Genomic DNA, 23,746 nt, shown 5'->3' on the forward strand with positions numbered 1-23,746 from the left:
ATCCAAAAAGAAAAATGAAATTGGACAGTTAAACGTAAATAGTCAATAACCTCCCATAGCTATGATGTAAAAGTATGTAAAAGAAGACACTGTCTATGTGAAGTTATGTGAAGAGTGGCTGGCGAGTTATCTTAACCATCTAAAAACTCTCTCACTTTAAGATTACCAGGCACTGCATATTTTATTTCGTCTAGGTTAGAAAACGTAAAACTAAAAGTCGCTGGACGAACTGTGAAAATGGAGAGAAATAAAAACACAGAAGCTCCTCACATTTGTGAAACTGTCAAAACAAATGAAGTGGACAAGCTAGTGTCAGCTAACCAGCCCGTTTACTGCCTGTTTACATGTAAACAACCGAGAACCTCGCGTTAACTCTTTATCTACATATAACACAACATGTTTAAACTGAGTTAAAGTTAAATGAAGTCAAAGACTAATCCTCCCTTAACTCGCCCAGTTAGGGAGTTAACCGGCTCATTTTGAGCTAGCTAGAAAAAGATGCACCAATTTTTTTCACGGTTTTCTTTCTCCTTTTGTGTTATTTCTTGGTGGACTCAGACGAGTCAACAGTGTGAATAAACAACTTTAGAGTCTCTGCCAAAACAAAACTGCAGTTTGTGAGCCACCCCGTGACCCCGTATCTGAGTTTAAGTGGCCAGACTGATCGCCACCATAAACCTTCACACAGCAGCCCAGCACTTCACCAACCAGCCCGGCGGGACTGTCCTGCTGTCCCCCCATGTCCTGCTGCCCTCTCCTGTCCTCCTGCCCCCTCCTGTCTCCCCTGTCCTGCCCCACCTAAGTCCATCTGGATCACGTTAACTCACCCAACACGCGTCCTAAGTTGCGAGGCGCCTCGTCTTATCCAGGGGTGACTAGTTTGCTAGTAGCAGCCCAAAACAAATGAACCATTTCCCCACTTTTAAATTCTTCCGTCGAGTTATTTTTTCCTCCTCTTTTCGACCGTGGAGGTGTTTGTAAACACAGGCTGGGCTGGTAAAGCCTCTCCCGCCTCACACTACGAGCCCCGACGGTCCCCGCCACTCACGGCGGCCGCGACCTGCTGCAGCTCCGGCGGACTGGCCGGACGTCGCCATCTCCAATCTGGCATGAGAAAACACGCGATCCGCCACCATCAGTTAATCACGCCCTCTCCTTAAGAAAATAACTGACCAAAGTATTACATATACATATTTAAAAGACACTGTTGTTTACTGTCCTCTGCCGCTTACACCCTTCCGAACTGCGAACAATTTCGAGCAACTTGGAGGTAGGCAATACGAGAAGCAGCGCGCAGAGGATTGTGGGGGATGTAGTCCGGGAGAGGGAGCTGGCGCTCGTGGATTAGGTCATCGCATGTGAGGGGCTGAGAAAAGAGATGGAAAGATGCGGCCGGTGAAAGCAGCAGTGGTTGCCGCGGTTTTCAAAGCTGTGGTCCCCAGACTGGAAGAATGGCTTCATCAGATCCGAACGACATTTACGTCTAGAGGGCAGTGCAGGCTCTTGAACAGGACCCTCAAACTCCCAGAGCTCTGGAAGAAGACCCAAACTTGAGGGACAGAAACATCTTTGCGAGTGTAAAGTGTGTGTATTGTGTGTGTGTGTGTGTGTGTGTGTATATATATATATATATATATATATATATATATATATATATATATATATATATATATTGTAATCCTGTTGTCATAACTGTTGAAATGTTAAAATGGTAACTGCATTGACATGCTCACCTATGGTGGTCCACATGTGCAGAACGTCATGTGTACGTTTTTATGTGGCTTTTATATTCATGAACACAAGAACAGCGACACTAACGTACATTGCAGGCTACATTGTAGTCCAACGGCACTATAGGCAAATATGGCACTACAAACCACAGCAACCTCTTCTCGTTGGACGAACTGTGAGCTCGGCTGGAGAGAAATAAAACACAGAAGCGCCTCACATTTGTGTAACTGTCAAAAAAATGAAGCGGACTAGCTAGTGTCAGTTAACCTCTTCTCAGCCTGACTTTGACTTGTGAGCCCTATAACAATTTAAAGTGATTCTTTCCTTCTACCACCCCCCCCCCCCCCCACCCCCCACTATAGTAAGTATTATTTCCCTTATATCAACCAGCTTCCCACAGCTTCCCGCCAACGCTTACGATCACGTCCAAAATTAAGCGTCGCAATTCTGGGTGTACTGCCAAGAATCCAGGGAGGAATTCAGTGGCAACATAAAACTGTCGTATAAATGGTGAAGATCACAAAGCCCACGCTGCTTCTCCCTGGCAGCTGCCTAAACAAATGGGCAGAGATGAGCCGAGGACCGGACCGGTGCGGGCACGGAACAGCACACCTTACCGTCAAGTGGCACATACAACACATGTGGCATACAGCATATTCAGGTCAATCATGACAACTGTAGCAATGCATGAAGCAGTAGGCTACCGATGTGATACAGTGTCACAGAGGGCCGCAATTTGTTTGCCAATTCAAAGTCTTGGTTTGGATGTTATGCAGAGCAGCGAGAAGTGTGTATGCGCAGAACGCAATCTCATAATCTCACTTGTTTTCATACGCAGAAGTGTGAAAATATGCATATGGGGTTTTTGTTTCTCACCTCCTACTGCATGCCTGCATTAAGGGACATTTTTAATTTTTTGGAATTGCAGAGACAAATCTATGTATGGCATATTAGTGAGAAAGCCACATTTATTACCGAATCCCTTTTTTCAGGTTTTGCTCAACATCATTTATTTTGAACTACATGATCTTGGATTACAAATAAGCTCATTTGGATCCCAGAAGATTTTAAAAAAGCGTTAGATGTCCGTTTCCATGTAATCTCGACAAGTAATATGCTAATCGTGGCACTTCCACACGTGATGACCAAACCTCAGTCAGGGGCCAGTTACTATACAGAGCATACAGAAACTTTATACAGACAGAACAGATCCACTACCCCGCTCAAAAATCTCACCCCGTTAACAAAATATTCATACCAATAGTTATCATAGATGTTACAACAAGAACAGTAATTTTGTCTTTACAAACTACAATCACTGTGTAGTTACATTTCTGAAAAAAATGCAAAAAAAAAAAAGAACTGAAGAAAAACAATGCGCATCATGGTCTATACACAGCAGTACGTGGAGGATAAAGGGAATAACGTAAAGTAAGTGCTAAAGTCACACTCCCTCTGGTCATCAGAGCAGTGGGTATGACATCAAGGAGGAAAAGAAACATTTTCAGTTCAAGAGTGTATATGTATTTTTTTTCTCAACTGATACAATACTGCCAACCATTGGCAAAACACATAATTTGCATTTTAAATACAGGGGAAAAAATCACATCCTTGCCTCTGATGGACAATTTGCACCATAATATTGCACAATTTATTTTTCAAAGATGAATATAACAAAATGAGAAAAGCATGTTTCTTTCATCTTAGCATATGCCAAAGCAAAGGTCTATCTACAATATTCTCAAATCTTAAATAATTCTGCTTTTGAAAGCAAATCCACAGATACTGATAATATACATTTACAAAATTCCAAAAGTTTATAAAGTGAAGAGAAAAAATCATCATCATCTTAAATCTGATGAACCAAAAGTCACATGTTGCCTTTGGTTGAAACAAAACAGACAAGAGACAAACATTCAAACGGCAATATTAAATATTTGTATTAAAATCATTTTCTAAAATTCCAAAATGAAAGTGTTACATGGGCACATAAGCTATACATAGAGATTTATTTCATATATGTATATATAAACCAAATTTTTTTTTGTTTGAATATAAATATAAAAGTGCCTCATCCATGTGGTTTGCATGGTACGTTTCTAAAGTCTTTGCCCCGTCTGTCAGGACTTACCCAGCTGAAAGAGAACTTCACAGACAATGGCCACCACGCTTGTATGAAGCACGGTAGATATAGCAACGTCCAGTATCCTGCTTTCATACAGCACGAACTCTGGTTTGTTCTCCTCCACCTTGGCCAGCTCGAGCAGCGCTCTGGCTGCCCGACACATCATGTTCACGCTGGGCTGGTCCATTGGAGGATGCCCCATGTGTAGCAGGCTGTGCGGGTTCTGGTGGTACTGGGTCATGGTAATGCCGTCCTCGAGGAAGCCTATGAGGTTGCCAACGCTGCTCCTCTGCACAGCGATGCCCCGAGCCACGGAGCAGTCCGCCCTGGCCAGGTTGGCCAGCACGGCCACGGCCATCTCGCGGTGCGCCTGCTGCTTACGCTCTCCTACCTGCCGCACCAGCGCGGCGAAGAGCTTCTCCTGGCGTGCCGAAGGTGGTGTGGCCAGGACCAGGTCGACGTTCCCATCTTGAACACTGAGCTTGCACAAGCTCTCCAGCACAAGCCTCCGGGGGCTGAGCAGTGAATGCGGCCCGACGGAAGGAAAGGGGTCGTGGGCCTCCGCCGAAGGGCAAACCATCCAGTGGAGCAGGCCATCGAGGACCGGGAGGCAGATGCTCTCTGGGTACACCGACAGGTCCAGCTGCCCGGCGATGTTGGCCAAAGTGACCATGGTGTTCTCCCTCAGGGCGGTCAGGCAGTCCCACCACCACTCGTCCCTGCCGGACGCCGGTCCTTCCTCCTCCTTGGGGAGCTCGTCTCTCTCATACGTGGGCACGCTCTTCTTCCTCTCCGGGTGCTTGTGGTGGAGAAGCAGCAGTCGACCGAGGATGAGAACCAGGCCTGCGTGCCTCGACATCTCCCCGTCGTTCCCGGGGATGAACGAGAGGCTTCGCACGATGTTGGAGACGCACATGCAGCGCTTGGCCAGGGAGTCCTGCCAGCCGGCCGCCGTGGACAGGGGCGCCTCGTCCGGACAGTGCGGCTCGTCCTCCAGCAAAGTGAGTCCTTTGCGGTTCTCACGCAGGCAAATAGAATATGACGCATCGCTCGAGGAGGCCGAGGGGTTCTCGTCTTCAGAAAGAGCTCTGGCTCTGGGACACAGCACGTCGTCTATGGTCGCCTCTTGTCCGTTACCCGCATCGTCTGATTTTACAGTACTGCCGTGTTCTTTACCCGGTGCGTTCGTAGAGGCATGCTTCCCACAAGCGTCAAAACGGGTCTGGATGTGGCTGGTGGAGTCTCCCCCACCTGCTCTCCAGTGAAGGAGGCCACTAGTGAACTCCTGCACATGGCCCAGCTCATCACTAATATCTTCTATGAAGTCGTCTTTGGGAACAATTTTCACAGGGAGCTTGTCATATTTGCTGGCCTGTTTGGGTCTTGACTCAGGCTCTAAGGATAAATGGACTTCAGCAGGCTCCAAAATCTCCTCCACTTCCTTTACACTCCCCTGTTCATCCTTTGCATCTTTCTCTTTTTTCAGTATCTCCTTCTTTTGTTCATCCTCCTTATTCCTTTCTGGATCTGTCTCAGAAGGGGCAGATGGTTCTTCTGTGGAATTGTCATGCCCAGCTTCCTGGCTTGACTCTGGCTCACCAGGGCTTTCTGGCACCACTAAGTCCTCTTCTTTCTGGTCCTGAACTGGCCCGAGCAAAGTCTTTTGGCCAAGGCTGCCCACCTCATACTCCTCCAGGATCCCAAAGATCTCAATCAAGCATCTTCTTAAATGCTCAACAATGAGCTCAAGAAATCCAGGCAACTAAACAAAGAAAAAATGAAAGAAAATATGTTGGTTGCAAGCTAAGCAGTTTTTACATTGGATTTTACAAAGATGTAGCAAAATATCAATACCTGAGACAGGTTGAAGGACGCTACGGTGCTGTCGTCGTACAGAAGGATGTTGATGGTGTCCAGAGCCCATGAACTCTCAGCCAGTAGACCAGACTTTAGTGACATCATCACTCGCCAGGCTTCTGGGGTTCCTTTAGAGCACAGTTAAACCACAGATGTTTTCACAGAGATTCAAAGCATACATGCAGCTTATACTGATCAGACAGGCTTTATATAATCCACAAGAGTGAGTCACAGAGATCAAATCTACATTCTGTGATTCATCAACAAGTTTACATTACTGTTTTATCACAAGGTAATTCCTAACCAGTGTCTTTTGATGTCAGCTTGCGTCGAGGTTTCAGGTGGGGCTGGGTGCCCTCCACAGACCCCAGTGGATAGTTGCAGTCTCTCCTCAGATTGGGTGGCATCTGTCCTGGGTGTCCACTACCTGAACCGCCTGGCATGGCCAACCCTGTCCTGTGCATCTTCACAGACTGCATAAACACAGCTTTGTTGGGGGACACGTGTGCTTCCATGGAGCGCTGGAAGGAGCCAGGGCTTGGGTCACGGGAGATGTGGTTAGAGGCCTGGTAGGCGGACGGGGGCTGTCGGGTGCCCATAGGGGCCATGGCACCGGAGTGGCCGGGGACGTAGGGGGACTGGCGCTGATGCCCGAGCCACTGGCTGTCCGCCCTGGCTCCCTCCATCTCGTCCCCACGTCCCATACCTGGATACGGAGAACCCTGGCTCGACGCGCCGTGTCTGCTCGGGTAGGGATAGGGCACGTCTGTCCTCGAGGGCCACATGTTGTGTACTGGTCCGTCACCCGTGGATGCCGAATGCCCGCCGGCCACCATGCCATGCTGCACGGGGTGCTGCGAAACTCCCTGGCCGGCATTCAGCCTGTCCCGTCCGTACGGGTAGGGGAACTGGGCCTGCATGGGCCGGCGGTCTGGGTAATTACCCCCATACTGGCCGTACATGTCTGGCTGTGGGCCCCCGTACTGCATCCCATAGACCTCCCCCTCATGCCTCTTAGCCGGGGGGCTGTACATCCCATCGAGCGGCCGCTTGTAGCCCTGCGAGAATTTTTACAACTTCAGTTTATTTGGGAAGAGGTCTTTTTTCAAAAATACTGGTATGTTATAATTAGTAAATATGGTAAAGAGTATAATTAACTAGCCATTTCTTATATAAGTAACATGTTTTACTATGTTGAACACAGCCTTTAAAAAAAGTGTCTCACCTGTTGTTGAGGGTACATCCCAGATGGGTGAATACCATACGGCATGGCTGCGTACTGCTGGCCGTAGCCATCATGTCTGTGTAGGCGAACAGATGAAAGAGATCAGACTGCTGATTTTAACAGCTATACCAGACTTAGGCAATGTGAAAGCACTTAGCACTGAAAATACTGGTCTAGCTCTATAACTACACATGTGAGGTTAATAAAGAAGACATAAGGTGTCATAAACCTTTGTTGATTAGGGTATCTGTTTGGAGAGTACATGTTGCCATCACTGTTGGCATGGCCCATGTTGCCTTGACTCCCAGGGGGACACATATTACCCTCCATCCCCATTAGATGGTCTGACCTGATAGATACAGATAGATAAGTTACAAACAAATTAATATATGTGGGCCAGTGTGGTGTTTGCACAGGGCCTTGTCAAAGCACTGAGCCCCAACACCAGATTTCAAAGCCAGCACAATTTGTCCCTTAAAAGTCACCAGGTTTGACACACAGATTGTTCCAACCAGTGATTAACCAGACTAACTTCTTTAATTCATTATTTGTCAGCAGAAACCCTGAAAAAGCTGATTGTATCCAAGTCCTGTTAGAATTGCCTTTTGCTGCAACACCAACTTTGAGTCAAACTTTTTGCGGCCTTGCACGCTCTCTGTCGGACACTCTTACCCGTTCTTCCTAGGAGATTTTCTCCAGACTCTTCAGGTTAGTTTGATGTTGCTTGCGCATCGCAGTTTTCAAACAGCACCGCATATTGAGTTGAGACCTGGACTTGCGAAACATCTATGGTACCTTTTAGTGGTTCAGTCTGCGTTGCTTGGCCTTGTGCTGCAGCGGACTGTCTTACAGTATCTCCCTTTATTTTGCACCATCCACCAGTCCTTTACCCAGATGCCCCGGCCCCGTTGAGGACGAGCGTCCCTTCATCACGAAGCTGCCACCTTCACGCTTCATGGTCCAACTAGGCGTTTATTGAGGAGCGGGCAATGTTAGCCTAGCTGTTTGAATTTCATCTCATCTCTAAACCCTAATCCCACCACCCTGTGCCACCCTGATATCTTCTATCAAACTAAGACAGACGGACGGACGGACAGACAGGCTTGTATTTGTTTCTTTTCTTTCCATACTGGCTTGTTTCTAGCCATCCTCTCATACCGACCAGCATGTAGAGCTTTTAAGAGAGCGGACCGGACGGTGGTTTGTGTAGGCAGCGTCTGAGTGGGGAGATACAGTTTCCATTGCCTCACAAACAATACTGCAACACACAGGGACAGTTTTCCTTCTTGTAGGCTTTTCTTTCGTATACATGTGTATAAGTTCAAGGTTTCGCTCGAACGCTCATTGGGCCTCATTTTCAAGTTTGTGCAATGGTAACTGAAGTGCCCGTTATTTTATCGAGGAACACTAACCGTTTTATTGATTCGCAGGTCACTATCAGCTCTAAGCCAACTGTGGCCTTGTTAGGGAAATATGTTTCATCTGTAGAAAGCTGGAGTTTCCACAGCACAGAAAACTAATGTCACTTCAAATGAATCGATTTACCAAGGTGTCATTTGTAAACCGGATGAATTTGATGACTTCTAAGAGGCTTAAATAGTTTGGTAAGGCACCGTATGTATAGATAGTCTTCTCACCTCCGGTCATATCCAGGCCCATAAGGGTACTGCGTGCGCTGGCCCATGCCCAAACCAGTCATGGGTCCACCAGAAGGATTTCTGCCATAAATATCCTGCATACCAGCAGGGGGCATCTGACCTGGCATGCACGGCTCTCCACCTGCAGCTGAGGATTGAGACGGTTGACTGAGTTATTGTTGTCCTGTAGGTGGCAGCAGCCTCCTGAATATAATCACTCACACTGGATAAAAGACACCAAACAAACAAGTGGAGGAGAAGATGAAATCACAGGACAGTCCAAGAACTGAAATTAGGGGCAAACTCAAAATGAGAAGAGATGGACGACTGAATGTCATACATCCAGGAAGATGTCGCTAAAATGGTAAAGGATGAACGAAAATAGTGAAGACCGGACAGAACATTAAAGGGCTTTGAAAATAAATAAAAGGAAAATGGAAAAGAATGATTGAAGTTGACCGAAACACATCACCAACCCTTCCTCATTCCAGCAAAATGGTCCTTATTTTCAAACTGCATCCGCATGACAGGGTCCACGTCCGTGCCTGACTGATAAGGACCTCCAGAGCCCATGTTTCTTTTCTGGAAGGCAGGATCGCTCACTTCTGAAAAGGGGTCTTGAATGCTTATCGAACTGTTCCTGTTAATCAAGGGGCAAACAGATTCATTATTTATATCCAAATATAAATCATGCAAGTGTAAACACATAGTTCAAGAGAGAAACACACAAATGACACACAAATAACTTAAAAATACTGCATCTATCAACATAAACATATATGCACTGCAACATGATGAATTCCGTGTTTGTAGCATGCACTTCAAACCACGTGTTTGATCTGCAGGCATTTGCCTCTGCATTCTTATATAACATAAATGCTACAGTTTATTCATCAGTAACATTTATTTGTTAAGCAACTGTGACATCTTAGGGAAAATAAATTAATGTTAATAGATGCTCACTCGAGTGCAAACAAATGGATTAAACAAGTGGAACTGCGCCAGATGATATTGAAAACACAAATAACAACCAGAACTCAGGAACATGCAGGAGTCGGCGTAGCATGCAAGATCTCATTGTAAGTGCTTTATATTCATATTGTCTTGAATAAACAGGCGGTGGGGAGGAGAGCGTGAGTGTGAGGGGGAGAGACAGGCTCTGTGTGGACCGGGCTGCTCACCTGTTGCTGGGCGTGCTGGTCTGTCCCAGCGGCGTGGTGCAGGGAGTGGGGGGTTTAACCTCGTTGGGCATGTCGGGCAGGGAGCTGCTGCCTGTAGACTGGGGGGTCTGGGGGCCCTGCAGAGAGCCCGAGTTAGCTGGTGGGAGACAGGAGACAGGAGGGAGACAGGCAGAGGCGTGAGGTACAGATCTTACAGGACTCAGATTGGGAGTGAGATAGAGCAAGACAGGGTAGCCAGGCAGGGTTGTGTTGTGTGTCAAAACAAGACTGTGTCAGGGTCACATCAGCAGGGTAAAAAAAAAATTCAAAGATGGCAAAAAATACTTCAACGGCAGTTTTTTTTAAGGCACAAAAACGAATGCATTAGGTTTTACACTTTAGTAAGACTCAGTACTAATACTACAGGGTTGCCAACTTTTCAAGATCACTTGGAGTGAGATTTGAACCTGGAGGGGGTGGCGAGTGTAAATTGTTGACGGGGGGGTGGGGGGGGGTGCTGCAACCCTGCAACCCTGCAACCCTGCAACTACTACTATTACTGCTACTTGTAGATACTACTATTGTTACTACAGCTAATGCTACTTGTAGATACTACTACTGTTACTACGACTACTGCTACTACTGTCATGGCCTGGTGGTTAGGGAACTGGTCTTGTGACCGGAGGGTCGTGGGTTCGATCCCCAGACCTGAGGCCATGACTGAGGTGCCCCTGAGCAAGGCCCTTAACCCTTAATTGTTCACTTGTATAAACAAAAAAAAGAGATAAAAATGTAAGTCGCTCTGGATAAGGGCGTCTGCCAAATGCCGTAAATGTACTTGTAGATACTGGTACTATCACTACTGCTACTTGTAGATACTATTATTGTTACTATGACTACTGCTACTTCTAGACACTACTACTGTCACTACGACTACTGCTACATCTAGATACTACTACTGTTACTATGACTACTGCTACGTCTAGATACTACTACTGTTACGTCTAGATACTACTACTGTTACTATGACTACTGCTACGTCTAGATACTACTACTATGACTACTAACTGCTAATTACTATGAAGAAAGCATTCATGGTAGCGCATGTTGTATAGATGTGATAGAACAGATTTGGTATTATAAAGAGCAGAACTGGTAAGTAGCCACTGGGAGGAAGAATGTTTAAAGGCAGTCCAGGTTTGAGGGACGAGGAGTGTGTCAGCAAACCCCCACCACAGTGCCGAGGTTCAGACTCACCCTACACATCCAGCATGCCGGATGAGAGGACCTTGTGAGGAGTGGTTCGGAGCGAGAGAGCAAAGAACAGAGAGAAGGAACGAGTGAGGGGAAAGGAGGAAAGAGAGGAGAGGCTTCACTGTGGGAATAGCCTGCCAGAGTGTGAGAAACGCAGCCTGTTGGGGTGTTTGGCAGCTTCTGGAAGGCTGCGTGTTTTCTTCTCCGCTCCCAGTTCTGGTGTGGTGAAGTCAGTGAAGAGTTGCAACTTAAGGTGTGCAGTCAGTAGAGAGAAACAAAGTTGCCGCTGTTTTAGACAGGTGTATAAAAATGGAGCGCCGTATCCTTGTGCTGGAAGAACATATCCTGCGAGACAAAGTCCTCTGGGTGAAGATCAAGGATGCGTTCATATGAGTGACATCTTCTCCACTTTAAAGAGAAAACAAACCCAAAGAAACACAAAGAAGCACCAACAGGAACTTAAACACAATAGTAATTCTTTCAGATGTTACGAATGACGTGAGTTCAAGATCGTTGGAACTAAAGTACTTGTGTATTGTGCAAAGTACAAATTGGTCATCAAGCTATATTTAATAGATCAGTGCACTGGATTCTAGTAAGATGACAGAGTCTATGTCTGAAAAAACAGCAAACAGCACCTGAATAGCAAAATACAAAAAAAAAAAACCCAGTATTTCTTCGTGCCTCTAAGCTTGAATAATAATTTCAGAATAATAATTATTGAATAATAATTTCAGTTTTGCATAACTACAGTTACAGTGCGACTTCTCATTATACGCGGGTGAGGCACTTTCATGTGTCCTTGGACAAAAGAAGCAAGATCAGGATTCCTCTCTTCGTAGCAGCACACTCTGCGTGGTTGCCCGCGGCTACACGTGGAACTCTCCAAACGTAAACAATAGAAGAGGGTTATACGAGGTTAAGAATGCGGGAACGTCTGCGCCGCGTCCTGTCTGACTCCGGGCTCGTGATGTAAGAAGAGGACAATGACCCAGAGTGAACTCCAGTGTGCTTCGGATCCTTTCCAGAAGGGCGGTGTGTTGAGGGTGGGGTATATCATTATGAAGATCATTTTGATGATGATGATGGTGATGATGATGATGATGACAGAGAGTGGCCTTACTGTTTGTCTGGTGAATTGGGGTTGGCTGGAGGTCGTGCTTGTTTATATCCCAGAATGCATCCCCATTAATCTTCCTCGGGGGAATCCCAACCCAGCCCCCCCCCCCCCCCCCCCCCCCCCCCACCCGCTTACACACTCAACCGCCCCCGTTCGCTAGACGGCCTTAACCGTGACATCATCACCTGTCAGCCGCACGTAGCCGCAGGCGGTGAGACACCTCGCGAAAGCGCAAGTCGAAATGTCACGGCGGCAGAATGGCAGGCTGACGAGACCAAAGGGTACGCCTATGCACCGGCTCAGAACACGACCTCTCCGATTAAACCTGCATATCCTATTTCCCTGTTCAGTGAACCAAAAGGAGTTCTGATCCAGTATGAACGTTCAAGAGCTCCCCTGTCCTGTAAAAGGCTCAGGATCGGCCGTAGTGCTGAGTCTGCACCGATTCACGCTAACACACAGTAAAGCAGGGCTCACATCTCACTCACGTTTGTTATCTTGCGTATTACGTAAAGACATATACACAACACACGCAAGTTTACAGCTCTTTAGAAATGAGACGTAGGCCTCGGTGAGAGGCCTGGATGGGATACAGATGTAGAGATGTTACCCAACCGAGGAACCGAGGAACGAGCTTCATATCACTACTGCCATCGTCACCGAACCCTGTAGATACTCACCCGGAGATGGTGGCTGGATCCTGGCTTGCTTCTTGCCGTCTGCGGCGGGACAGGAGTTGGGCGGAGGCTCTTCTCCTCGCTCCACCTTGCACTCGTAGGCAAACAGGTACTGGATGTACTGCTTCTTCAGAGAGCTGGCGGAGCTGCTGGAGGTGCCCACACTGAGCGCGGAGGAGAGCTCACGCCACTTCTTGTTCTTATTCACCTGTCACGGAGATGAGAGGGTGAGCCACTACCGCTGGCCCGAACACTCGGAAACACGCCGACACTCGAAACAAAGCAGCGGGACGATGAGACCGGAACACGTTACCATGGCCAGGCCGCCCATGTCCCTCACAACCAGGTAGAGCCTGCAGAGATCGAGGGGCTTCTTGCCCACGGCCGGGAGGTGAGGAACAGGTGTGCCTCGTTCGTCCATAAACGATATGTAGCGGTCCACCCAAGTCTTCCTCTCCGGCTCCGCTCCCATCTCGTACAGCCTCGAGACCTTCTCGCCGGTGACGCTGGCGGAGCTAGACTTCTGACGGGGTGGGTTGCGGGACGGGGGGACAGGAGACAAAGCCCTAGGATTATTCGCTCGCCCACCACCGCGGAGACAGACGTACGCCCGTCGTCGGTTATAACCGTATCGTTTGTCTCTCCGAGGGCCTTACGAATCAAACCCAGTTTTTGGAGTGATTACGGCAGGACGGGAGATGCTTACCGGACTAGAGGGAGTCTTGGGCCAGGCGGTGTTGCTGTCGCTGTCATCACCGTGGCAGGAGGAGAGACTGGCGGGGCTCGGGGACAGAGGGGAGGGGGTGGGGGGCTGCGACTGGCCGCCGTAACCGTCCTGCAGAAGAGAGAGAGGAAGCAATGGAGTTTCACCTGCCTGCTCCAGGACGGAGGAACCTCAAACGCAGGGGACACGCTGAGATCCCTGCACCTGTGTGTGTGTGTGTGTGTGTGTGTGTGTGTGTGTGTGGGGGAGGTGAGACCTAGTGAGAGAGGATAATGATAATGACAGTACAGGGAGTATGTATTGAAAAATGAATGATAGGAAGAAGGAGCATCCGTGTGCCTGGTGGAGGGGCCGGTGGAGACGTCTCCAGGACACTGTGGCACACATTCACTGACAGACTGCAAAAGTCAGCAGAAGCTCAAGCTCCCATTTTCTACTATTCTACTTTTTTTTTTCCACTTCCAAATTTCTAACAGCATGGCTTGGACATGTTCTTTCAGACATATCATCTTTTCACTCCAGGGGTCTTTCAGGCACTTTTGGCAGCCTAAATAATTCAACACTAACCACTATTATCAGGGATGAGGAAAAGCTACTTGAATAAAACGAAGGGGGAAAAAAAACAAAAGACGATCAAAGTCAAAGAGCAAAGAGAATACAGAGCTGACACAGAGTTATTGTGTGTGTGTGTGTGTGTGTGTGTGTGTGTCAAAGCCAGACAAAAAGGAGAAAGTCCCTTCAACATGCATTTTATTATATAATACCAAGCAGCACAGGAGGCCTGTATAGTCAATATAAAGCAAACAACATTATTAGGTAGGATTATTCTATAAATAATTAAAACCTCTTCATCTCCACTTGGGTGAAAACAAGACAAACAGGAACACAACCTGCAATCCTAGTTCCACCATTCACAGTATTGTACGTCAACGTTCCAATATCTGAAATGCTTGGAAATCTTCAAAAGGAGCAGAGAAATCGAGTGGTCTTGTGTGTCCCACCTCTGAGACAACCTCCTCGCGTCCTAGGGGTCTGCTATGAAGTGCAGAGTGAGATGCAATGACTGCCCTTGACGCTAGGTATTTGTTCGATTTATCCACATAATAATAAATGATAAATATTAAAACTAAATATTTTTCTAATGGGCATTTCAGCAATGGGGAGGTGCTCACATAATTACGGTACCTATGATAAAATAAGGTTATTATAAAGGTATTCTGCATTTAACTGCTGTGTCCACGAAATCACTCATATTTTAAACTTTTATGACAGACAGCTAACACTACTTGTACTTGTAATATGGGGAAATCCAATATTGAAATAAAATTTCTGTGTTTTATATTTATATATATAAAACCACAATCAGGATAAACATTTTATGATCCAGGTTACGGGACATAAAGTAATAAACCACTCTGCCAAATATGTACAGTGTGTAATGAAGCACTCTGCCAAACATGTACGCATTTCCAATTAACTTATATTTTCATTAATAACATGGTTTCACCATGACAGAATTCTCGTTCTTGAAACCCTTCTTACTCTGTATTTTGAACACTATTGTGTTGGGCTACCGATTTCTTGTTTATAGTTCATTTATTTCACTTCACTCCATTTCTTTATAAGATGTTATTACATTTTCCATGAACAGCTTCGACTCGAGGTAGACTGCTTGGTGTTATTTAGTAGTTAGCTGAAAATTCATTCTGAAGTGAATGAATCAGTTTCACATGAGCTGCAATGTAAACAACCTTTGATATTAATCTGAAGGGGTCCTAATCCTGGCCATCTGCCAGGCCTGCCCTGTAGTCCAGGATGGGACAGGGAGACCGAGGCCTCAGGCAGTGTGAACACCATGCTGACCCCCCTACCTTGCACCTTCTGGCCTGACGTCATCGACACTGTTCAGCTAATAGCGGCTCGTGTTCTCAAATCCTGAGGAAACAATTTTTTCCCCCCATATTGGGCAAAGCAGACATGCTGGATTGATACTATAACTGCAGTCCTCGTCACTACGAACATCCCACATTCCAAGATAGACCTGCCCATCAAAGTCATTAGCTGGCTAACATCACTAAGGGTAGCCATCTTTGGGCCAGTTCACCCGTATTACTACTTACCTAATCACATGACAAATGGAAAGACAACGATGACTCCTCACAGCCTACCAAGCGTTTACTGGGGTCTTCCCAGTGAACCACCTCACGTCTGCTGATAACCTACCTAGCTGGCTAGTTAGCAATCTGTCTACAGCACAAGCATGTGCTTGAGAAACAGACCTCAGTCAGTCAGTCATTCAGTGATTGGAAATGGCTCTCCAGGCAATAACACGTTCCAAATAATAAACTCAATAAGCGTGTGACAAATGAAAGTGACCAACACTAAGAAGAGAAGAAGCGATGTGGTACAGAAGCCCAGACGGCGGTTCGTACCTTGGGCTTGGGCGGTTCTGAAGGGGTCCATTCCTCTTTACTGACCACCTTCTGCTTGGAGTCAGCACCCACCAGGATCTCACCACTGTCGGCCCCGGGCCCTGTGTGTAAAGAATTTGCACTCTTGCCAGACCGGTATTTTAAACTAGCGGTTGAAATTAGAGCAAGTAGATGCGAAATCCAATTAATATATTTCATTTCAGACCACCGAAGTGAGCGTCAGAGACCCTACAGCTTTGGCACCAGGCTGCTGGCCTGAGTGTGTGAGTGTGTGAGGGCCGGATGACGTGCGTGTGAGTGTGTTAATGTGGTCAAAGATCTTCTGTGTTAGCACCTCGGGGACCATGGCATAGGCTCGTCACCACCAGCCTGTATTTATAAACAGCATGTGTGTCTGTCCAGCTCTGTGAAAGCATGTGGCACTACTGTCTGTGCGTGGCAGCTGTCTGTTAATCTATTCGTCAACAAACGGCAAGAAAAACCACAGCGGCCAAAGGGCTGTGAGGAAGCGGAACTTGTGAATGTCTGCCCAGAGCCCAAGGTCCATAGCTTCCCTCTACCCAACATTCAGAACCATGCACAATGGGAAACTAATTTCTTTTTTTCTTTCTCTCCCCTCCCCCTTACACAACCCCGGAGGCATCAGAAATGAGTTTTTAAGAACCGTAGCGCTCTAATTCAATTGATGTCTTCCAAATGTCACGCAGACACCCTGATCTCCTGTTTCGTGAGTCTGCACAGAAATATTTTCTATTACGCCATCACCTACTTGGAGGTGCGTCTTTGGCAATGCGGAAAGGTGAAGGCATACAGCCAGAGAGCTTTCATCTGCTTTCAACAGGGCAAACTTAATAAGTAGGAACAAAGTTACCACTCTCCATAGCGAGGCATGGAGGATTCTGGGAAACAAAGAATTCGGCCCTGTTCGGAGGTTCTCCCGACAACAGGATTCATTTATAATAAAGATTCTAATTCCTACAAATCTGAACAATAGCTTTGCAGAACACGAAACCTTTTCAGCTTTTTTTGTTGTGTAATCTATTTATCATTGCCATGGCAAATTTACCATTTTAAAATCTTGAAAATAAACAATATATTCCTAAAAATAATTCCGTACATAATAAAAAAAATATATATGATATTAATTCCATACATTCAACTAAGCAAGAGTAAAGCTGAATTTCGGGCCAACCACTACACCAGCTAAACAAATGATTTCAGGCTGGAGGTATGGCGTGACTGGCGAGGCCGAAGGAGGTGCCGACGCAGCGGTTTTTAGGACCTGGGGGGCGTGAGGCGCTGCCTCCTGCTGTGGCTTCCTGGCAGGAGTCAGCATTACCTGAGGGAGAAACACTGGAGGTGGAGCCCCGGGGTGACATCATCCCTGTGGCATTACCCGCTGGCTGGGTGCAGACGGAACTGGGGCCCGGCGTTCCAGAAACACCCCCCTGCCTGAGGGGGGGGGGGGGGGGGGGGGGGTGGGATGGAGGGAGAGGGGGGGGGGGAGGGAAAGGAGTGTTAATGGGAATTAGGATCAAACAGTGAGACAGCAAGGCATAAAGACACTTTACTTATCTCTTTGTTTGTTATAAAAATGTAGATAATAGGACTGCTGTAGTCCTTTATCAAATGTCAAAACCTGTAAAAAAGAGAATCACCAAGCCATCTGAGCCAAACGTCATTATTAGCGTTACTTCTGTGATGACCCCCTGGTGGGGCTGTTAACCGTTTCATATAGAAAAGGTTAAACAAAGCAGATGTAAACAACGACAACGCAAGAACATTTTCCTCTTGTTTTTTTTCCAGATGAGTTGAGTCCCTGATGGGAGCTACGGTGATGAGGGGATGTGTACTTGTTGATGAGGGGCTCAACCTTTAGATGTGCTCACCACCAACGATGAATGCGCATTGCGATATTGTGAGATAAATCAAAATAAAGACAAAATAAAGGCCATTATTCAGGGGCTGGGTGGCGGGCAGGTAGACTGCACACTGCCCCTGCAGGGTAACAACCACCTACAGGAAGGTGCACTGCAGTTTCACGGCAGATTACACGGCTCTCCAGGCGCCGCCCCCCAGTAATAATTTAACTAATTAAGGTGTGCTTCTGGAAAGGATCGTGTTATTTGTTGCCATGGTGACAGTGGGAATCAGTCCTGCGATTTTCTCCATGCCCCAAATGGCTTTAGGAACATCAGACAGCTTATCAGCAACCTGCTGCACTCTGGTTGCTGTGTGTGTGTGTGTGTGTGTGTGTGTGTGTGTGTGGTAAAACCCAGTGTTTTATACACACACACACACATACACACACACACACACACACACACAAGCATGATATTTAAAAAAAAAAATCATTGACAGAACACTACCAATAATAGTGTAATCAAAGGTTAACTGTGTTTGGGAGTGGAGGGGGAGAGGCGAATGCAGAAAGAAGAGAGATATGGGGAGAATTACGCCTGAAGAACTGATTACAAATAATTTCTCTAGAACGGAGTGAAATATATCCAAATCAAAATTGGATCTAAGGGTATCAACACATGTCAGACGCATGATGAAAGACGAAGCGTCTAAACGGGGCTTCGTGTACTCGGATGGATCTGAAATCAATCTGAATTATTGATTTAAATAATGAGAAAATGGAGAATGCTACGAGCTGGATTAATGTCAGTCATGGGTACCGTAGGCTGTGGCGAGAGACAACGCCACGGGTGAACCTGACACACAGTGACTAACGAGTGGGCTTCGCCTGTTGAAGGCCGCTGTAATCGCATCTAGCAGATGTAATTAGTCACTGGCAGTGTTACACGACACACACTGTACGTAATCTCCTCGCAGGATTGATTTCCGTGTGAAGGAGACGGCAGACGAGTCTCCTCCATCCGTCCGGATCGAGCCTCCTTGGCCAATCGCTCATTTCAACAGAGTCCCCCCCAAATACTTTGCGTCTCCTTTTATCCGTTTACATCATAAACTGCAGCTCTCATGCGGGTAATGCAATAAACACACAAAAACACAACACAAAACAAGTGTGTCTGGAGCATCGGCGTGCGCGACCGTTATTACTAATTCATGTCATCAAAAAAGCCATTAAAACACTTGATGGAGAGAAAGTGTGCTGTTTAATCATGCTTAATATATGCACAGGGTGCCATCAACAACAGGGCAGTGCGTTCATTTCCCTCGCAGACGCCACGGCATTAAAAACAGCCCCTGTTGTAGTGATGGCGGAGTGAGGGTAGGCCAGGGCGCCTCCTAGTGGGGGAGCAGGGTAGTGCAGCGGCTACCGGGCCACGCGGCGTCTCCCTCTCCGGCCCACGAGGGACCAGGACGAGAGGGAGGGCCGTTAATCCACTCTCTCTGTGATACAGCCCTCATGAACACAAGCACACAGCCAATGACGGGTTAGGGTTTCGTCCCGGACCAGGACAAAGCTTTGCTGCGTGCGGCTGATAAACAGTCCCCCATCTAAACGTCACGGCTTTGGTGAAGCACGTTTTCCAGACAGGACAGTCCAGTGGAATGCTGGCTGGCAATAGCGCCGGGCCATAACAGCTTCATTAGGGACATCTGCTGGTGATTAAACACGCCGTTTGATCTTCTGAACTTTACAGCTTTGCTTGAACAAGCCCCTTTCAAGTTTGGACAGAGTCAACATTGAAAAATTAAGAAACGTTCATTATGGTTGGGATTTTGCCAAGAGGGAGGATGGGGCACGTCTCTGAGCTGAGCTGCTACGGGTGAGGAGGAGCAGGCCGGGAGAAGGGACGGATAGAGCAGGCGATCCAACCACAACCGTGAGACGCCATGAATTATATATGGTCCAATGTGCTCTCAAGGCAACGGCAGGCACAGCGCGAGCCTGACTCAACCAAAACAAAATCCAAAATAAAACACAGTATGAAAGGACAGCTTTTAACATATTAAATCCTTGAGAAAGCCTCACATCAAACAGGAGAAAAAGCCATTTATTCCCGCCATTTATTAAAGCCAACTCTTCCTGCCAAAGCTACAAGCCACATCGCTGGGGGGCGCATCGGATTCTTGACATCCAAGCAGCCCTTATTTATTTAGCAAATATACTTACTAAGGAGGTCAGAAATGAATTATTTGGCAAGGATTTGCCCCGGAGCTGTTTTTTTTTTCTTTTTTCTTTTCTCCCTTTTTCCATTTCCTTTGATTCGGTTCACCCCTCCCCCCCTTAAAGGACTGCTTTCTTCAATTTCTTCCCAGAGCTTGTTTTCGGCTCTCTCAGAGAATTATGAGTTGCTCGTAGCTCCTGAACTCATTTAGAAATGGCGGTTTCCCCCCCTCCAGTCTTACTTCAGAAGAGGACACTTTCTGACTGGAAACGCTGCACTGGGAACCAGTCACCACCACGTCCCCAGTGAATGAGAGACAATAAGCTGCACTCTGTCACGGACGCTTCATGGGTTCGGCTGTGTGTAGCAGCTCCTTCTCTGCAGCGGAATGGTACCTGCTGTCAGTCTTCACCTCAGGCTTTTTAAAGTGAAAATGAAAAGAATAGGGGTCTTCAAATGACAACACAGCTTACATAACCCCAACACATCAGGCAGAACCTGGTCAAAACAGCCCCTTTTCTCTGGGTGATGCAGTTATCCCTGTGAGAAGAGCGGGATGAGTGACGCAGATGGGCAAATATTTCGGATACATATGGGAGCTTCCAACGACCTCCTGGCCACTTGTATTAGGTGACAGGGCTGGGCAAAGGAATGAGCAGACCAGTGTGAGTCTGTGTCCTGAACACTGTGGACCGTGGCAGGCCAGTCACGGAGCCACGGACCTGCAGTGTGTGTCCTTAAAGTCTAAAAAACTGGAGAGATATCACCAGGAATGGAGGCGCGCAGACACACACACACACACACACACACACACACACACACACATTTCTCTTTCCTTTCGCTGCTTCTGTCAGACAGCTTTAATTACATTTTACATTCAAAGCCATGCTCTTGTTTCGTCTAAGCTGAGGAGAAGCCGAAGTCACATCAAATGACATTAGATAAGGGAAACAGTGGGGAAGGGGGGTGTGGTAAAGAGGCTGTGATTGAGGGCAGATCTATACGTAGAATCTCCCACAAGTCTTTCTGCGCTGGATGAGCGCATCACATGCAGAAACGGGAATGTTTAATGACAAGAACGTAGCCGCGATCGTCCAATCATAAACGAGGTCGTAGGTGCACAGACGAAGGACGAGAAAGTCGCAGTATACGACTAACCCTGGTCATGGATCCCGTAAAGGTGAATTTACTAACCGATGACCTGCATTTAGAGCGATTACTGGCTCCAACTTTCTCGTCGAATGCATTCGCGCATCTGCCATAAAGCCATATGTTCTGTCAATGGCTGCCATTGGAGGTCACATAATAGGACGGGGATGATGAGATGTGCGCTACGCACAGTGCTCGAGGCATTCGGTCCCTCCGTGCATGTGTCGGGATGTCTGAGTGAGCCGGAGAGAAGAGACAGACAGCCAGTCTGATTGGGCTCAGCAGTAGGCATCTTGTCATGCCACTTCTTATTGGCAGTGATGCCTTTTCTTAATGGTTTCCTTAGCATTTACACACAGGCTGCAACACAAGCTCATATCCCCCATTAATCACCAACGTGTCAACACAAACCTCTCCTCCAAATGTCAAATGGCTTATGATGTATCGACCAAAGCCCTCTACAAAGGCGCTTGTTAACCAAGCTTGGACAGCACTTAATTTGTCATTATTACCACGCTAGGGAGATGATGGGTCTCCTTTCATTCCTTAAAAGGCATTATCATAATAGCGCAGAGAACGTTCACAACACTGACCACAATGACTTTATCTGGTCGAGTTATGAATGGCTTTACACTGGAAGGAATGAATGAAATAAAAAATATATATGTCACACCCTGTAATGAGCATTTTGCTTAGGCAGGCTCAGAGTAGTCCGCAGAGCAGAAGACACGGAGAACAAGAGGTCTGAGAGGGACGGCACCACACAGTGTTCGGCCATGAGCCGGGGGAATGCCGGAGTGCACAATGTGGACCGGCCGAACGAGGCCAGCGCGTAAATAAAATGTGTTTCCGTAGTGTTACTGAAAGGAAAATGTGCACTGTTCACACAACATGAGTTCTAGGGAGGCGAATTGTAGCATCTCAGTGTCAAGCACATTTCAAGAAAACACGAAAACAGCCCGGAATCCACTCTTGCCCTTAAACGCTGTCATTTCAGGTTAGAGGCTTTAAAACCCATGCTGAACGCGCAGGACACTTTCCTGTGACAGCTCTGACGTGGGCCGGCCACAGGCCCTGCTTTCCCGTGCGGCACAACCCGAGGCCGGAGCTCACCTCGCCTGTGCGGGACCGCCTGCAGCCGTCACGCTGTCTTGGCCTTTGCGATTCACACCTCCCATGGGAGGCCCCATCCCTGGCCCCGTGGACTGGGGCGTGCTGGGGGAGGAAGGTGCAATACTGCTGGCCGGGTAGAGGCGGTTGTTGGCCCCGGGGCTGCGTCCCAGGGCCACAGGCTGCCCTGGTCCCTGGCCGTGCATCGGGCTGCTGGCGTTCACCGCCAGGTTGTTGCTCACACCAGGCCCTGGACCACCGCTGCAGTTAGCGTTGGCCATTCCACCATAGGAAGGCAGCCTAGCGTAGTTACCTGGGAAGAGCAGGCAAAGGAAAGAACAAATCAATGATACAGATGGCTATTTCAGTCTGGGCCTTACTGTGTTATTTTTTTAGATAAGACAAAATGCCACAATCAGAAAGACACAGTTATTTTAGAATCAACAGCATTTGGCCTTAAAACAAAAAATACTGTAAAAATCTCTTTAAAAAACATTACGTGTCAGTTTAACCAATTAAAATGTTACTCCCTCCTCAATGCTCCAATGAAATAGGAGGCTAATGGAGACAGGAAGTTCTCAAGGCAACCCACAGTACTTCTTTTGCTTCACAGACACACATACACAAGTGAGTCATATTCAAATGAATGGTGATTAGCACTATGTGGCGGTCTCAAAAGAAGTCTGAAAAGCACATAATGTGTGAGGTTTCAAAGGAACATTAGGTTTCTAATAGATTTCCAAAGAGGCCAACCTGTTGCTACCTGAACTGCAGGTGCAGGTGCAGGTGTGTGTGTAAAGGTCTTTAATATGGTAGCAAAAGGAAATGTCAAACCCAAACCGTTACAGCCAGATGCAACAGTGGCTGCTGAAACTCACTAACATGGACAGACAGACATTTAACGGGATAGTTGCAAAACACCTCCGAATTCATTTCAGAAATGGATGCGACCAAAACAACTCAAAGCTCATGGCAGAGCTGAACGCTGGGTGGCCATTCAGACATTCTGTAGGCAAGACCACCAAACAAAGGCAGAATATAGTGTGTGCATTCCTAGTGGAACTGAGAAAGCGCTGTCAGATGGGTTGCCTTGCATGCAAACATCCTCCTCAGTTCACACCTGGACAGAAAAGAATGAGAAGACTTCAACCGCAATGTTTGCGTCTGTCAAACATGGTGGTGGATTCATAATAATCTGGACTGATTCATTAGGTCCAATGTCATGTAACACCCATGAGTTATAGGGTTTTTTCTCTCAAAAACTGGTTCTCTGGTGCATTTATTTACCTAATTAATGCTTAGTATTCCATATTTCACACATTTCTTGTTTGAAAGCTTTCCAAGAGGAACTTAAACTGTTCTGATGGCAACTGGTGGTTTTGTATTTGATAAAACATAGTTTTTGTTGTTGTTTCTTTTTTTTTTATTATTTATAGGGGTTTTACTTCTATTCCAGACATGTT

At 47.0% G+C, this 23,746-nt stretch overlaps 2 protein-coding genes across 4 annotated transcripts in view; both read right to left on the reverse strand.

Annotated features, from left to right (window-relative positions):
- The window catches only part of LOC143480340 (palmitoyltransferase ZDHHC14-like), a 34,722-nt gene extending 33,353 nt beyond the window's left edge, over positions 1-1,369 (reverse strand). The window contains exon 1 of one of the 3 annotated variants that reach the window (XM_076977953.1): positions 1,049-1,369. In XM_076977953.1, the coding sequence (XP_076834068.1) occupies positions 1,049-1,111 (63 nt within the window). In that variant the 5' untranslated portion in view covers positions 1,112-1,369. Of the gene's footprint in view, positions 1-827 lie in introns of all 3 variants that reach the window. The other 2 variants (XM_076977955.1, XM_076977954.1) reach the window with 2 other exon arrangements.
- Positions 1,370-2,720: 1,351 nt separating this feature from the next.
- LOC143481147 (AT-rich interactive domain-containing protein 1B-like) overlaps positions 2,721-23,746 on the reverse strand; it is a 39,786-nt gene continuing 18,760 nt past the window's right edge. The window contains 14 exon segments of the mRNA XM_076979084.1: positions 2,721-5,618; positions 5,711-5,841; positions 6,018-6,771; positions 6,939-7,014; positions 7,168-7,287; positions 8,576-8,723; positions 9,052-9,215; positions 9,757-9,892; positions 12,790-12,994; positions 13,100-13,309; positions 13,493-13,621; positions 15,943-16,043; positions 17,282-17,394; positions 22,287-22,596. Coding sequence (XP_076835199.1) covers positions 3,852-5,618; positions 5,711-5,841; positions 6,018-6,771; positions 6,939-7,014; positions 7,168-7,287; positions 8,576-8,723; positions 9,052-9,215; positions 9,757-9,892; positions 12,790-12,994; positions 13,100-13,309; positions 13,493-13,621; positions 15,943-16,043; positions 17,282-17,394; positions 22,287-22,596 — 4,364 coding nt within the window. The 3' untranslated portion in view covers positions 2,721-3,851.

This window comes from Brachyhypopomus gauderio, chromosome 17, assembly GCF_052324685.1.
Source record: "Brachyhypopomus gauderio isolate BG-103 chromosome 17, BGAUD_0.2, whole genome shotgun sequence".
Lineage (NCBI taxonomy): Eukaryota > Metazoa > Chordata > Actinopteri > Gymnotiformes > Hypopomidae > Brachyhypopomus > Brachyhypopomus gauderio.